Here is an 18859-nt window from a genome sequence, read left to right on the forward strand (position 1 = left end):
TGATGATCTTTTTTTTAATTCGACTTCACTGTATGTGGTAAGGTACTGTCTAGGTTTAACATAGCAATAAACTTATTTTTAGGTAAGTGACTGACGTAGCTAGTAATATTACACAAAAATAGGCATATATCGTTCTATAGATCTACAAATCCCTGTGATTTGATTTGCTCTGGAAGATTATAGAGAAAAAAAGATGAAGAAATGGTGCGATATGTGCTACTACTGTTGACAGATATAAGTGGTATGTGTCATCAATCAAAAGTGAAATACCTGGCAGCAGAAGGTTTAGAAGATCAAATAAAAGAGAACGAGAATAAAAATTGATTGGTGTGGAATCAAAAGAACAGTCAAGTTCGAGACAATTGATTGACATTTTGCAAATGAAGTATTTATTGTATGGTTCTCAGATTTTACTAAGATGTTCAGTAATTTTGTGTTCAAATAGATTCGATTGTTATCACTTGTGTTCTCGTTCAGTACAATAGTATCGTAAAAGACACAATAATTAACTTTGAACGCATAATCTATGGTGTAGCTGTCTGTATATATTTAATTGTTGATGACCTTTTCATTAAAAACTAAGTTTATTGATTTTTGTCGGTAAATAATCTACCTAATTATTTAGCTAAATTGAAAATTGACTTTTCTTAAAACGATAAATATCTTCACGCTGATCAAAACATAATACTCACCTTTATAAGCTAATAATATGGAATCGAATTCCTTCAATATGGGCAACATAAGATTCCAGAGATTTTCCTCTGAAACAGGCCATTTATGCCACTTAGGCTTCTGTTTATGTTTCTGATGCTTATCATTATTATCTTTCAATGATTTACTGGCATCAAACGTTGTAGTTTCATCTAAAGTGTTCTTTTCACTGTTTTCCTCATCTATATTAGCTGCTGTATCATCATTTTGAGTTCTAATTTCAATGTCATCTGAATTTGTGGTTGCTACTGGTAGAGCACGAAATTCAAACTTGATTAAACTGTCTTCATTAGCTGATTTTACGAGTAGAAATCTGAGTATTATCCGATTTAAACTGTTAAACATTTGCACTCCTGTCTTCCAATGTGCTGTATATCGAAACTTTAAAGAAAGGAATATAAATCAAAGTTTAGCATTGATTATTGCTGTGAAAACTTTGTTATTATAGAGGTGCCACTAAAAAGACAACTTATACAGGCTATATGTCATCCCTGACACAGCCAACAAATTCACTATCTGTCCAGTTACGAGTATCGCTTATCTCGACCGTTGAAATGACAGAACCCCGTGTGATTGGGCTAATAATCTTACAAACCATTGAATTCACAAGGCCACAACTAAGTAGTTCGTGTATTATCGCTGGGACCAATGTTAAGGGAATTGCACAATGAGTAAGTGATACAATAGAATAGTGGAGTTGGACCTGTCTGGCATCACTAGTGCACACAAATGACTATTTGCTACATAGTATGAGACTTATAGTTAGGTGCTTCCTGGTATTCAGCAATTACCCAGCTGATAAAAACTACAAATTGATCGTGTCTACTATTAGCGGATTATAAATTGGATTGAAGCATGTTCTATGCAAGATTGTATTTGGGCAGGCTGATTGGCTATTTCATTTAGCGCTAGTGGAGAAGAATGTAGAATCTTCTCATGCGAAGACTGTAAATATACTAACGTTCTTTTCACATTGCGATTCTTACTTCCACTTACCCTTGTTATTTGGAATATAATTTCGTTCCCGCTAAACCGTGTTCTGATTTGGGGACTTGTCGAGTGAAGTAGTGTCCAAGAATACTAAGCAATAAGAGTAGCTGGGTCGCAATGAGAGAAATTATAATATCTACAAAATCCTCTTACTGGACGCGATAATATATCAGATCTTTCTGAATAATTTAATTTCAGCCAACGGAAAACTAATCAATGACGTTTTATTGCCTAGTCTTGGAAAATATTTTATCATGACAGTTTATTAAATAAGTGTGCATTACAGCTATTAATTAAGAAGTGTACAAAGTACTTGTTAATAAAATAGTCTAATGAGTTAGAGAAAACGCTAATTAACTAAAGTGAAGGACAAACATTTAAGTATAAAGCAAATAAAATATGACAACTAACCCTTTAGTACCAATATATCGATCAAGCTATAACGAGATTTCGAGATTAGAATACCGATTAAGTTGCAGTTTACAGGGAAGACTGTGATTTCCTTTCCCTATCTTATCACATCAAAAGAAAGGCGAAATAATGTTAAGAAGAAGACAAGAGAGCTTACTTTGAATAGTTCGGGCCAATTCAACCGTACTGTAGCCTTATCAAATAGTTCTTGAGGTAGACCATAAGAAAATCTATACACAAATATGATTGGTCTTGGTCCGGTTTGACAAGCTGTTTTCCAAAGTTCATTACTCATTTCATCTGTTGGGCTGCAAAAAGATGAAGGGATAAGGCAGGGAAAGCACAAAGCAGGTAATCGTTCTGGACACAGTAATGATTGAATCTGGTTATTAGTTGGAGACTGACGCGTATCAGAATTCGCACTATCCTCTGTATCTGGTTGGCTATCCGGTGATTGAGATCGACTCTCTGTGTTACATATAATTCCACATGATAAAGCTATTTCTCTGGGAGATGGAAACTGCGTAAAAATATAAAATAAAAACGAAGTGAAAAATATACGTAGATTAACATTGTCTAGCCGATTAGGATAGGCTTCATACATTCAAGAAGTACATTGACAGACCTGTTGTACTTTAGTGAAAAATTAAAATTATGACTTAACAGTTGACACTTGAGAAAAACTAGTTTCTTCATTTCAGGACCTTTGATATTTCAAGAAGGTATGGACATATTGTTGAGATTATTTTTGAAACTTATTAAAGCTAAGTAATCTGTCTTTAAATAACAATTCGAATGAAATATCTTGGGTTATTGCCAGTTGTAGCTTACCGCTATTGTACAACAGAAGAATTGTAACGCATTTCGGAATTATAATGAACTAAAGATCTCCATGAAATCACCAACATTCTTAGTAATGGCGTATATAATATTGGAGCGTCCTTTTGTGAAAATCTTGACTCATCTAAAGAAATACTTAAGCTACACAAAAAGACCCAATGTAGTGAACAAGAACACCAGTGGTGACAGTCGAATGTATTTAACACAAACTTACAGGACTTGTGCATAAAATTTAGCAATCATAAAGTAAATGCTCTCTTCTCTCAGTTGTGGGGGGGGTGATATTTCATTCAATCTAAACCATTTATCCCAACAACCAATAGAGTTCAAGAGTGTTGGGTGTGAGGCAGTTACGCGCCGAAGACAATGGAAGGTGGTCGAGCAACTTTGTGGATTTGCTGAAGTTATACATTAACGCCGTTTGATGCCAAATCAGTGGTCTACAGGTTAAGCGTTCGCACGATACCGAAGGTTCTGTGTTCGGGACGGTTGTGGGAGATCGTGGATGAGCACTATCGAGAAATCCCATGTTAGTACGAAAGGGTTTTTTAGTGCTTCCAGATTTTCAATTGTGGTCTAACATTGAACGGTTCATGATTTCAATGAAATTCAACAATTCAACACACAGACACTGAACTTGTTATTGTATGCGAAAATCATCAATACTTTACCTATCATTATCACTGACGATCTGAACAAGGTTGAACTTCCAGCGTTAACTAACAGGAAATTATTCTTTAAATTTTCACAGTGTAATTATTAGAGATTTGGGATATTGTATTGTTACATAGCTCTATTTGAAAGCTTTCGTTTGATCTAGAAACTACTACTTATTTCTCTTACTGTTCCAGGTTTTCCATTGATAAACAATTACAAATATTCGAACCTTTGTTGAGAATCTAAGAGGACGTTTCGTCCAATCCAGCAATGATTTTCGCGGACAAACATTTTTATGGTTTTGATAATTTGACTTTCTTAAATGCCAACCAAACAAGTAAGCTATCCATGCGGAACCAATGAACAAATGTGAAAATATCCTCATTATTCCAATGACACCAATCATCATACCAAATAACGTGGGTAAATCACTCATTATTTTTTATAAAGTTAGATAACCAGTTTTCGCTCACTCGCTTTCGTTTGAATTAACTTAGTTGGCTTTCCGTAGTAGTTGAATTCTTAAAACTATACCATGGGAACGATGCATCAAACAAGATAATTTTTCAAAATATATCTTCTGTAAACTCTTGACCAACCATAATGGAATTTCCCGATGGTGGTATGTATACAGAAACCTGTTTGAATAGTAAACGGTTAACTCCTAAATTATTGGTTGGTGTGTGTAGTGGATAATTATTTTCTGTGTTGGCGTAGTATCACGTAATGTTTTATTCAGTTGGATAATTATATTGTGGCTAAAGAAAATTTATGGATGTATTTCAATTAAATTCACTCAATCAAACCTAGGCATTTTACAGTAAAATCTGTCGTGACATTTAATTCGCAGCTATATTTGTTTTAAATTTAGGTAGAAAGTTGGCACAATTTTGTTGGCTATATTTTTATCAACAAACTGAACTGATTTCTTAGTAGCTGTCTCCTCCCATCCTCAAAAAAGGACAAAATCACCTAATAAGCAAAAGGAATTTAGGCAATATTTGACGCGGCTAGACACAAACTGTAGAGAGGTATATAAATGACAAATATTCACTTTATAAATGATTGTATGGTTTTAGTGTTTTTTGTTGTTGACAGAATGTAATGGATTTTCATTAGTATTATCTAGGATAGACATTACAAAAAGAGTGATTTTCGTATAAAATATGTATCCAGAATGAAAGGGCATCGTCAGTGGTGGATGACATCTCCAAATATCCTCTATATAATAAATTAGACAACCTGTTGGTTGTAGATGGCCGTCGTCCTCTCATGTTCGTATTGTAGATGGATTGTTTACCGTAAATTGATGATCATTGACTCATAGCCATGATTTTACTGAGCGTTGTTCATCAGCAAAACTCATGGTTCCATCATTTAATGAATGATCAAATTAAGAGCATTCACTCTTTACTGGTATCCGGAGCTGCAGTCTTTGTAGTAATCGATTTCGTCTACGAAACTATCGAAAAGTGAATCATTACACAGGATGTTCGCTTAGAACCATTTTAATCGAAAATAACAAGACGTTCACATAATGAGATCTATTTTGATTTTCAATAAACCAAATATTTTCTCTTACTCCTGTTTAAACTCGTAATAATTTGATCCGATTATTTTTTTATTTAGTATGAAGAAGTGGCTCACACTTAGGCGCGAAACGTTAGAAACTCAAATTTCTACTCTTTGGAATGTCACAAATATATATCATAGAATTATTATTATAATTTAATTGACCTTAGAAATTTGATTTGTTGACTGAATTTTTATAATGCTTCATCTTCAACTTTCCTTAAAAGATGCTGATAAAAACATAACACACAGACAATGAACTTGTTATTGTATGCGAAAATCATCAATAGTTTACCTGTCATTATCAAAGAGGATCTGAACGAGGTTGAACTTCCAGCGTTAACTAACAGGAAATTATTCTTTAAATTTTCACAGTGTAATTATTAGAGATTTGGGATATTGTATTGTTACATAGCTCTATTTGAAAGCTTTCGTTTGATCCAGAAACTACCACTTATTTCTCTTACTGTTCGAGGTTTTTCATTGATTAATTATTTTATTTTTACTCATTTTTTTTATCACTTACGACTAAGTTGTGCACACTGGATTTTCTTATTTTTATTCATGTATTATCAGATATTTAATCTACGTTATCAAATGAGCTTAGAGTCATGAATAAATAGAATGCAGTAGAGAAGATATTCACTGGACAACTTCACCTTTTTATTAGTTACTGTGTTGGAAGCAGCTTAAGAACCTATAGATGTTAAGGTATTAGTCATTGGTCATTGTTCACTAGTCCTAATGACAACATAAGTTAGTGAATCAATAATCACGTCAGAGATTGGAACTGATTTAAGAATAAATTGCCCGATCACATAAGTCTAAATGGAATTCAAGTATCAGTTCTTTTTTAAAAGAGAGCATTATCCGACATAGCAGCTGTGCGTTACACCTTAATTTACTTTTTTTTATTATATGCCTTGATTGAATTCAAATTAGTGTTGAAGTAGGTAGTCCATACTTCTTAATGATGTGGAATTAAATATCATCACCGTTCATATCAATCTACAATGTATATGAGATTCTTGTTGAAACTCATGTTTATCTTATCCAGTCCTTAAAAGAAATATACTAATCTACTGAGATAATCATTTTCTATTGTGATCCATGATTGATTTAGCTTATAAAAAATGTTTGTGTAGAACTTACTAAAAAGCCGAAATTATTGCTCAAGCTATTTTTCTATGCCATATACAAAAAAAAACATGATCATTTATTGAAATATGTATGTTTGTGCGCAAACTTACATTCTATTATTTAAATAAATAAAACTCTTGTCATACTACAATAAGCCACGTAAATGATTATCGATTCTAAACGGATTATATTTTCGATATTGTTAACATCGAATTATTGCCGATTTGTGTAATTTATTGTAAGTCAACTAATAAGTTTTGTTCAGTGAATATTTTAATTACGAAAAAAAGTAAAAGAATTCACTTTAAATTTACATATTGAATATGTGATAAGACTAGAAACTAAGTATATGTGATAAGTAAATAAATGATGAAAAATGTTATCAATATTGTTGTATAATTATGTCGGTACCAAATAAAAACTGATACGAATGTTAAATATAAACTTTCAAAAAAATTTCGTTATTAGAAGAATTTTTTTGAAAAAAAAATATATTGAATATTTCACATTCATTATCTAAGAATTTTGAAACTATTGACATAGATACTAAATATAGGTGAATAAATTATTATAGTAAATAAGTCATAATAATTCATTCTATTTGTTGAAATGATTAGTCAATTGATACTAGACCACTATGGAAACAGAAATGACGCCATTGTACACCATTATCTTCGTTGAGTTGATATCTCACAACAGATCTGGTTGAACTCTATTGGTAACGGCTTCTTACTTAAACTCCAGGAAATACCTCTTGAAGTCAGTCACTAGTGAGCAGATGATTATTATCACATGAGGTTTTGTGGAGATTTTTATCAAATAATGATCAATGCTATATACCACTCCCTATATAAGAATATATAAATATCTGTTCTTGTTTTTATGGGCCAATCAAATTTTAATAATGAATTGCACTAAAATCGATTATTTATCTTCTAACAACTAACAAATTAAAAATTGAGATTTTATTTTTATTGTTTAATAAATTTATTTATTTATTAATTTATCGTTGTCAAAACAAACAAATAAAATTAACACACAAAATAAACCAAAAAAAAAGAAAAAAATATTCGATTAACCGATTTTTTTCTCGTTCTCATATTTTAAAAAAAAATGATTCAGTTGCTACCCACAAATAATTCATCAAATGAACTATTTACTAATATTGATCTAAATCAGAATAATGATTTCTCATCGATTTTATTTATACGATCTAATGGTAATAAACATTATTTACCAGTGAAATATCCTAATACAATTTATAAATGGTATGAAAATATATTAATACATTTAGAAAAGAATAAATTTCTTCAATGGACATTAATTACTATATCAGATTATGAAGAATGCATAGGTTTGAAATTAATTCAATGGAATAATGAATTGATTACATTAATTAAGCAAATAGCACCAATTTTACAACAAATTGATTTATCCTATTTAAAATTGAATGGAATCCCATCAGATTTGTTATTACGATTTTCTACACGTTTATTCTCATTAAATCTTAGTTATAATCAAATTGAAATGAATATTTTCCATGAAATTAAATCAGTCTATTTATGGTATAAAAAACAGAAACATAATGAGAATACAGTAAAACAAGATTTATGTTGGATTCAAACTATCAATGAAATATACTTAGATCATAATAAACTTGAAGATCAATTTCCCTATGAAATATCTAATTATATGATTGGATTACGAAGACTATATATTCAAAACAATGGGATAACAAGTTTAAAAGGTTTAAATGGTCTTACACAACTACAAGTGTTAAGAGCTGATTTTAATAAAATTGCCAGTTTACATGATGATTTCTTTTCATTGAAAAAAATTGAATATGTATATCTTTCACATAACTATATTACACAACCGATATCTGGTACACGTTTAAAGTACTTAAACCATCTAAAAGTGATTGATTTATCATACAATGGTTTGTCTTTTTTACCTACTGTCATATTCAGTCTACCATGTTTACAAACATTAAAAGTTGATCACAACAATATATCAAATTTGCCTACATTAAGATTAAATTCTAGGATTTCTAAAGAACCAATACAACTGATTGATCTTTCACATAATCAAATTAATACAATATCTGATGGTTTAGTTAAAATAACGAAACAGTTAGATTTAAGTAAAAACAAATTACGAATGTTTCCTGCTAGGTTACTTAAAATGATTGCAAATATGGCTCAATTAAAAAAGATAAAACCATCAGAAATTATTAAACTTGATTTAAATGATAATCCAATTATATGGCCACCATATAATATTATTGAATGTGGCATCGATGCAATCATTCAATATTTTATAGAATCAAGAACTGAATTACAATCATATTATGGTATTAAAATAATGTTATTAGGTGATATAAATTGTGGTAAATCTAGTTTAGCTATGAGTATAGTAGATAAACAAATTCATATGACAGAAAGTATAGAAGAAACCACTTATAGTATCGAATCATATACTATACATTATGATGCCATTGAATTAACATCAAAATTATATACAAATTCAAAATAATAATAATAATAATAATAATAATGATAATAATAACTCCGCCTGTAGCTCTTCTAGAGTTACTGTCGGTCCCAAGCCCGGGTAAAGGAGGAGGGTTGGGCATGGGGTTAGCGTCCCCATCCCGTAGAAAACTAACTCGCTAAAAAACGCTTACCAGAAAAAATAATCCAAACCATTTTAACTCTACCCTGGGAGTTAGAAGGTCTTCATTTAAAAGAATTATGACGCTTCATGGTGAAAGCCGAATTCCTTCGGAAGCCACGAGGCCGATGCCCCTTCTAACAACCAGAGCAAAATTTTTTATAGGTACATGGAACGTTCGAACAATGTGGGAAACCGGGAAGACCAGTCAAATAGCAATGGAAATGAGGAGATACAACTTAGCAGTACTGGGAATCAGCGAAACCCATTGGACCCTAGCTGGACAACAAAGGCTCAATACGGGAGAGATGCTGCTATACTCCGGTCACGAAGAGGAAACTACTCCACACACTCAGGGAGTTGCTCTAATGCTGTCCAAAGTAGCACGAAATGCACTTGTAGGATGGGAATTTCACGGATCCAGAATCATCAAAGCATCATTCAAAACAAAGAAGGAGGAGATTACAATGAATATCATCCCATGTTATGCACCAACCAGTGATAGCAACGACGATATTAAAGATCAATTCTACGAGCGGCTGCAGTCAATCATAGAGAAATGCCCAAGAAACGACCTCACCATTCTGATGGGAGATCTAAACGCCAAAATCGGAATAGACAACACCGGATATGAAGATATCATGGGACGAAATGGACTGACTGGGAGAGAGAAACGAAGATGGGGAAAGATTTGCAAATCTGTGTGCATTCTACAAATTGGTCATAGGAGGCACAATATTTCCACACAAGCATATACACAAGGCTACATGGATCTCACCGGACCACACTACAGAGAACCAAATAGACCATATTTGCATCAACACAAAATTCCGAAGGACAATGGAAGATGTGAGAACCAGGAGAGGTGCTGATGTAGCTTCAGATCACCACCTAGTTGTAGCCAATTTAAAACTGAAGCTAAAGAAGAACTGGACAAGTGGACAAACAGCACTACAAAGGTTCAATACAGCCTTCCTTCGAGATACTGACAAACTCAATGAACTCAAGATAGCTCTCAACAACAGGTTCCAAGCCTTACAAGATCTACTGAAAGAAGAAACTAGTATGGAGGACAACTGGAAAGGCATCAAGGAAGCATTAACTTCAACGTGTCAAGAGGTTCTGGGTCTAAAGAAATACCATCATAAGGAATGGATCTCTACAGAAACACTGGACAAGATCAAAGAAAGGAAGAACAAGAAGGCAGCAATAAACAACAGCCGAACACGAGAAGAGAAAGTCCAAGCACAAGCTGAATACATGGAAACAAACAAGCAAGTGAAGAAGAGTATTAGAGTCGACAGGAAGAAATACGTGGAAGAACTAGCAACGACGGCAGAAAAAGCTGCTAGAGAAGGAAATATGAAACAGCTTTACGATACAACGAAGAAACTAGCAGGGAAATACAGTAAACCAGAGAGACCGGTCGAAGACAAAGAAGGCAAGCCAATCACTGAAATTCAACAACAGCGAAACAGATGGGTAGAATACTTCGAGGAACTCCTGAATAGGCCGGCTCCAATGAATCCACCGAACATCGAAGCAGCACACACAGATCTTCCTATAGATGTCAACCCACCAACGACGGAAGAAATTAGAATGGCCGTCAGACAAATCAAGAACGGGAAAGCAGCAGGACCCGACAACATACCAGCTGAAGCACTGAAATCAGACATCGAAGCAACCACAAGCATGCTTTATCTTCTATTCAAAAAGATTTGGGAGGAGGAACAAGTGCCGATGGACTGGAAAGAAGGACACCTCGTCAAGATTCCAAAGAAAGGAGATCTGAGCAAATGTGAAAACTACAGAGGCATTACACTACTGTCAATACCAGGGAAAGTCTTCAACAGATTGTTGCTGAACCGGATGAAGGATGCAGTAGACGCCGAACTTCGAGATCAACAATCTGGATTCCGTAAGGATCGGTCGTGCACAGACCAAATTGCAACACTACGGATCATCGTCGAACAATCAGTTGAGTGGAACTTGTAGCGTGGCGTCGGGTTGAGATTAACTATGAACACCGCTACAAAGAAACACGTGCCAAATAGATCAGAAGGCGTAAGAAGCTCGTTCCAAATGACTCCATAAAATCCCCGAGAAGCCAAATATCAGAAGGCAATTAATGGACCAAGTCGAGTTATATTTGCTGGCGATCTCGTGGCATCGAAAGGATACCGAGATCATGCCAGGATACAACCTTGGTTACAGAAGGTAACCGAATTCGCGCGAAGTTACAATCCAAGTGTCAGTATAATAATGGAAGCACAAAATAGCTGTCATTAGCACAGTCAAACAAAAGCACATTAAAACAAACACTGGTACAGTTGGTTATAATAATAATTGTTTTTATTAAACCAGTCGTGTTCTCGTGATAAACGTGAGTCACTACAAACTCATCACTATACATCAACTTCATTGATTATGAAAAGGCATTCGACAGTGTAGATAGGAGGACATTATGGAAACTTCTTCGACACTACGGAGTTCCTGAGAAGATTGTCAATATTATCCGGAACTCATACGACGGACTACAGTGCAAAGTAGTGCATGGAGGACAGCTGACAGATGCATTCCAAGTAAGGACCGGAGTCAGACAAGGCTGTTTACTCTCTCCCTTCCTCTTTCTTCTGGTGGTCGACTGGATTATGAAGACCTCGACATCTGAAGGAAAACACGGAATACAATCGACAGCTCAGAATCAATTAGACGATTTGGACTTCGCAGACGACCTAGCCCTTCTATCACGTACACATGAACAGATGAAGATGAAGACAGCAAGTGTAGCATCAGTCTTTGCATCAGTAGGCCTCAGCATACACAAAGGGAAAACCAAGGTCCTCAAATTCAAAGCGGAAAACAGCAATCCAATCACTCTTGATGGCGAAACTCTGGAAGACGTAGAGTCCTTCACATACCTAGGAAGCATCGTCGATGGACAAGGAGGTTCAGATGCAGACGTAAAGGTGAGGATTGGCAAAGCAAGGGTCGCATTCCTTCAATTGAAGAACATATGGAACTTAAAACAACTTTCAACCAATACCAAAGTGAGAATCTTCAATACAAACGTCAAGGCAGTTCTACTGTATGGAGCTGAAACTTGGAGAACTACAACAACTACAATCAAGAAAGTACAAGTATTTATAAATAGCTGTCTACGCAAGATACTCAACATCCATTGGCCGGATACCATCAGCAATAGCCTTCTGTGGGAGAGAACAAACCAACTTCCAGCTGAAGAAGAAATTAGGAAAAGACGATGGAAATGGATAGGACATACATTACGCAAATCGTCAAACTGCATCACGAGGCAAGCCCTAACTTGGAATCCTGAAGGGAAGCGAAAAAGAGGAAGGCCAAAGAACACATTGCGTCGGATAATAGAAGCAGATATGAAAACGATGAATTACAACTGGACGGAGCTAGAAAGGATTGCCCAGGACAGGGTTGGATGGAGAATGCTGGTGAGCGGCCTATGCTCCTTCACGAGGAGTAACAAGCGTAAGTAAGTAATAATAATAATAATCACATAAATTCACAAACACAAACTAATCGACCAACAACAATCACAATATGGGATTGTTCTGGTTATCTAAATTATATACCATTAATATCATATTTTACATCATTATCAACCATTTAAAGTAGTATGTTTATTTTCGGTGCGATGCTTAAGATTTAACATCCTTTTCAGATCACCAGCAAACAGCAAAACTAATGAGCATCGTGAACATTCAAATTTTCCTGCGAAACATGGTATATAGGGAAGACCAATTAGTGTTAGCTTTAAACGGATAAAACTGAAGTGGTGTGGCATTTATACTAACTGATGAGTTCTTTGTATTTAGTTGCGTGCTTACTATGAATTCCAAGTATAGTACGTTCGTTTATGCTCACCTAGTTCTACTTAGCTTAAATTGCACTGTTTCGGGAATTTCTAGTTAATACAATAATTTGAATTTTGACGCTTTCGAAGAACACATGGAAAGATTTGAAATCTGGAGTATGACCAAGGAAGATGTTAAGGAAGGTAAACTGTGGCTCCTTTCCTCACATTCCTCGGAAGGGATGTCTACAGCTTACTGAGAACGTTGACATTACAAAATGAGCCTGTTTCAGTACATTTCACAGCTCTCAAGGAGCTACCACTAAATAATGCAAAGTGTACTAGTTTTGGATGCTATGAAAGACCGAAATCCTATCAAATGATTAGTCAAAATAATCAAAAGGTTAGATAATTTATCTTTGAATTGCAGAAACAAGCTTCTAAGTGTGATTTCGGTAATCAGATTCATGTCCAGCTGCTTGATCGATTGATTGCAGGGATTAACATACCAAATCTGCAAAGAGAGCTCATGCAACTGCCAAAGTGTTCCTTTCAAGGTGTTATAACTGCGTGTATTAATAATGAGACAGTGCATGAAACTGACTTCCAGGACATAAAGAATTCCACTACATTACTTAGTGATCCCATTTCAGTGCGTACTCAAGTTCATATACGTGAGCGTTGAATTAACGATAATCTGGATAAGCATTTATTAAAGATTTGGAAGCCGGTCACAGAGTTGAACATGAGTATTGTAAACATTTAACCTATGGTAAATTCCACCTACGTAATTAAAGTGTCTTTTGTCATGCTAAATGCTTTAGGTGTGGTGAAATCGGATGTAGCGGTAAATAAATCCCCAAAATAAATAGCTCTGTAAGTTTTCGACATTGGATGCTGACCATATGTTTTAATGGACTCATCTAGCTGAAGGCGCTCGGTCAGGCATCCGCACCAGATCACGTGTGGTAACGCCGTGCTCAACATCAACCACAATCGCTAGCCAGATTAGATCAGAGAATTCCGATATATTGGTCATCGCCAAATATACTCTTCCGATCTCCTCGACTCTGTCTTTTGATTTCTCTGGGTGGGAACGAAATATATTAGGTGTTACTGGTAGAAGCGTTGTCAAACACTGAATACCTGTGACTTCATCACGGACACATCAATTCGGTTCGTAAAACTACTATTCGTTTCTCCGCAAGTAATACTAAACTTTTTTATTCCAATCCTACTAACTTAGGTGATTTTAGTGAACATATACTATCCTTATTTATCACTTTGAGTTATTTGCTTCATGTTCAGAAACGATTATATCCATCCGGTGGTGTTTTTCGCGATTTTGTTGTTGACACTGACAGTATAAAATCCACCGACTCAGTAGGGATGTTGAAGTCAATAAATTTCTGTGCTATAATTAAACACAGTAACGTTTCTATTTTGAGTATTACTGGTCATAGAATTCCTAATCTTGATTGTTATATTTTGCTGATTCGAGATTATAAGTCTTCAATTATAAATTATGAGTACCTCATCATCGATTTTCGATCGTTTATCTTGGATCTAGAAAAGTTAAGAATGTTTCATGGACAGTTTTCCTTGCTGACCACTTAAGATGGTTCCAATGAAATGCTTGTTAACTTGTTACCTAGAGAATCGAGGTGAGAAGATTTGAGCACAAGTTCAAAGCCCTCTCATATTGATACACAAGCAATAAATGTCAAAATCTTGAAAACAAATATCAGTTCTATTGCTGCTGCAGAATTAAGAGACATAGAGAGGAGAATAGATAGTTTTTCAGTGCATACGCAAGCCAGTCACAACAACAAACTATGTTATAAGGAACCAAGTGAGCCTGTTCCAATTTACATTGTTAATTCTAATACTAATGAATACATTCTAGACCACACATAGTCCATAGCCAATACACAGCCGGACAGACATGTGATGAACCTGTAGTGACCTACTTTTATCAAGGGACCGCGATTGGTTTAATGGTAACAATTATTATTATAACCAATTTTACCAGTGATTGTTTTACTGTGTTTGTTTGTTCAACTGCACTAAAGACATCCATTATCCTTCCGTTGACTGTGACCTTGTACGCCCTTACGTTCGCCCTCTGATTCCACCTGTATTTCTTTGACACGATCTCGGTATTTTTTCGATACCACAAGATCGCCAAAGAATATATCTCGTTACAACCTGCAACCGCCTTCTGATCTCTGGTACCCAACCTCCTTGTAGTGGTGTTCATAGTCAGACGCGACTCGACGCCACATTAGAACTGGTGAACCTAAAACTACGAACACTTGGCAATCGAGACCAAACCTTCCACAGAAGCCAATTATTGTGAGTCTATCGATTATCTATCCACGCCTGTCGCATGTTTTCATATTAATATTTTTCAATATATAATATACAGGCAATAACTTGACATGACGCATAACGATAAGAGTAGCATTAATGTGTTAAACTCCGACATACGGGCTATACATTTTCGACCTGTATCTTTTATTCCCCACGACCCGGAAGTTTGGTTTAACCGCGATGGAGTATCAATTCAAGACCTGTCATATTACGAGCCAAAGGCAAAGATACGCCTACGCTCTTGAATCTACTTGAGGATCATATAGTAGCGGTCCGTGAGATAGTCCTCAACTCCAACGTGCCCAACGTTTACGATCGTCTCAAGGAGGCGAACCTCAGATATTTCCTCCCTTCGAGGGAGGAACGATTGAGGTTGTTATACGCACGTCACCCCCTGGGTGATGCTAAACCGAGCCACCACCTCACGCGCCTGTAATCTTTTGCAGGACCTACGGCAGCCGATTATGAAATTGTTAAGGAACTGTGGCTCGAATCCTTACCAGAACATATCCAACCAACAGTCACGGCACTGCTCGAGGACGCACCACTGAACCAGGTGGCGCTCACAGCGGACAAAATATTGGCAATGACTAGCAACAGAGACAACTACATAGTTGCCTCAACGGTACGTTCGAACGTAGATATGGACGCTAGTCACTTCCAGACTCAAGGTGATAGGGATGGTTGTATTCATACACGTCTGAGCTTTCGAGACGGTTGCAACATACCCAAACCCTACGTCCCTCGAGCCAGATCACGCTCTCGAAAAGTCGTAACCACTCTCCCAACGAGGGCATCTTCCGAGCCACGCCGGAAGATGGCTTTGGAGGCAGGTGGAGTTGCTGCTGGTTTCACCGCTCTTTCGGGTCCGGTGCCCGCCGTTGTTAAGCCCTGTGCTCATACAAGGCGGAAAACTCCAAGGCCGGCGAGTAAAAGCGGCTGTACTCTCCGGCCCTTTACCCCAGGTTGGCCGTTTATTTTATGTGCAGGATAATCGCACAAACGCTAGGTACCTAGTAGATACTGGTGCCCAAGTTTCTGTTATACCTCTCGGTAACAGCAAATCACAAGCTACGACGCCTTGACCACGCGCTGCAAATGGCTCAACCATTCCTACATATGGTAAACGACAACTCATGGTCAACCTGGGCAACCGACGACGGTGTCTGTGGACGTTCATCATTGCCGATGTTCCCACAGCCATAATAGGTATTGATTACCTACGGCACTATGAATTGCTGGTCGATTCACGTAGGCTGCAGCTAATCGATACTTCGTCGAACAACAAATTCATGGGCTTCAAAGCTCACACAAACGCGTACCGAATTTCAGGCGCCTTTTATTCGCGTGATGATATATTACACACTTTATTCGAGAAATCCCCCAAATTAACTAAACCACTCGGGGAGATTTCATCGGTGTCCAATCGTGTGGTACACCACATAGTCACCCGCTGACCCCCAGACACAGCAAGACCACGCCGGCTGGCACCGGACAAATTAGCTTTCGCTAAACGTGAATTTGACAATTTACTAGCTACTGGTATTATTCGTCCTTCTCACAGTCCTTGGGCCTCACCTCTTTATATGGTGCGCAAAAAGGGTGGGGTTATCTGGAGACCATGTGGCGACTACCGAGCATTTAACGTAGTTACACGCTTCGATAGCTATCCCATCCCCCACATACACGGTATCACGGTATCGCTCAAGGGATTGACTATTTCTTCTAAGATCGATCTGGCACGAGCATGTCATCAGATTCCAGTCACTCTTGAAGGTATTGAGAAAACCGCTATCACGACTCCTTTTGGTCTGTTTGAGCTCCTACGAATGCCATTTGGATTACGGAATGCTGCTCAAACTTTCTAAAGGTTTATTGATAGCATAGTACGAGACTTAGATTTCGTTCACGTCTATATTGATGACCTGCTAATCGCATCATCAAACGTAGATGAACATTATCAACATCTTACACCATTATTCCAACGTCTTTCGGATAATGGGATAGTAGTCAACCCGGACAAGTGCGAATTGGGCAAACCAGAAATAATGTTTTTGGGCCACATCATCAAGCAAGACGGTATTTTACCTTGTGAGGACAAAGTACGTGCAATAAGAGAGTACAGCGTGCCGTCCACACTCAAGGAACTGAAGGCATTTCTCGGTTTGGTTAACTTCTATCGACGTTTTGACTCACACGCGGCAGAACGGTTACGATCAATAAATGACTTACTTCGCGGTAACCCACGCATATTGGAATTGAAAGATACTGCGTGTACTGCATTTTCATAGATCGAAACGCCTCTGTCTCAAGTTACACTCCTTGCTCATGCCGATCCATCAGCCACGCTTAGTGTAGTGGTTGATGCTCCGGATTTCGCTATGGGAACCGTCATGCCACAGAACATTCCTGGAAGTTGGCAACCTCTCGAATTTTTCTTACGGCGCCTCACTCCCACGGAGACGAGATATGGTGCTCCTGGTCGAGAAATTCTAGCAGCCTACTATGCCATCAAAGATTTCCGGCATTCAGTAGAGAGTCGTGATTTCATCTTATTCACCGACCATAAGCCTTTAACGTATGCTCTGCATACCAAGTTTGACTTCCACTCGTCACGAGAGTGCAGACATTTGGATTATATCTCTCAGTTCACGACAGACCTTCGTCACTCTAAAGGCGAGTCGAACTATGTTACTGGTGCTCTGTCACGTATCCAGGTGAAGGCAGTTACTTCACCGGTGCTCGATCTTCCTTCTATGGCTGCCGCGAGAGCAAACTATCCCTTTTGTACAGAAGCATCACAATCTACATCCCTTCAGTGCCAGGAGGTACCCCTAGCTACTACCTCAGGTATTATCCTATGTGATACTTCTACTGATCTCCGACCCATCGTACCTTCTGCTTACCGTCGTCTCGCCTTCGGTGCCCTGCATGGATTGTCTGACCCAGGTGTCGCAGCTACATTACGTCTCATCGATGCACGATACATAGACGGCCGTCTATGAATAAAGATGTCCGTATGTGGGTAAAGCAATGCTTTCAATGTCAACGATCAAAAGTGCACAGGCACGTAGCTCCCTACATTGGCACGTTCACTACGCCTGATGCTCGCTTCGATCACGTCCGTATAGACATTGTGGAACCACTGCCACCATCGCACGGGTATGATCACATACTCACGTGCATCGATCGTTTCACAAGATGGCCCGAATCTATACTCATCACGTCTCTCACGGCGGAGACAGTTGCTCACCGCTTTGTAGAACGCTGGATAGCGCCGTACGGTTGTCCCTCGACTGTCATGACCGGTCGAGGACAACAATCCGGGTCCGCATTATTCTCCTCACTGACCTGCCTGCTTGGTATGGAACGCATACGCACTACCACCTACCACCCAGCATCAAATAGTTTAGTTGAACAGTTTCATCGCCAACTTAAACGTGCTCTCCGAGCACACGAAAATGTGCAGCAACAGTGGACTCACAGTATTAGTCTACTTTGGGAGATTTTCCAGAAGTTGAGTTGTGTTCCCAGATTTAGCTCTCCAGTTGTAGTGTAGCGTCGAGTCGCAGTTGACTATGATTACCACTACAGGAAGACTACGTGCCAGTTAACCGATAAGACCCCTGTAGGCCAAATATCAGAAGGCAGTTGATGGCTGTA

At 37.4% G+C, this 18859-nt stretch overlaps 1 protein-coding gene across 1 annotated transcript; it reads right to left on the reverse strand.

Annotated features, from left to right (window-relative positions):
- Window positions 1-593: 593 nt before the first annotated feature.
- Window positions 594-3166, reverse strand: MS3_00004309 (uncharacterized protein). Its single transcript, XM_051212215.1, has 2 exons — window positions 2270-3166; window positions 594-1092 (listed from the first exon to the last, which is right to left on the reverse strand). Exons 1-2 carry the CDS (start codon window positions 2714-2716, stop codon window positions 622-624), a joined length of 918 nt encoding a protein of 305 aa, XP_051073329.1. The 5' UTR covers window positions 2717-3166; the 3' UTR covers window positions 594-621.
- Window positions 3167-18859: the final 15693 nt, after the last annotated feature.

Source organism: Schistosoma haematobium, chromosome 1 (genome assembly GCF_000699445.3).
Source record: "Schistosoma haematobium chromosome 1, whole genome shotgun sequence".
Taxonomy (NCBI): Eukaryota; Metazoa; Platyhelminthes; class Trematoda; order Strigeidida; family Schistosomatidae; genus Schistosoma; species Schistosoma haematobium.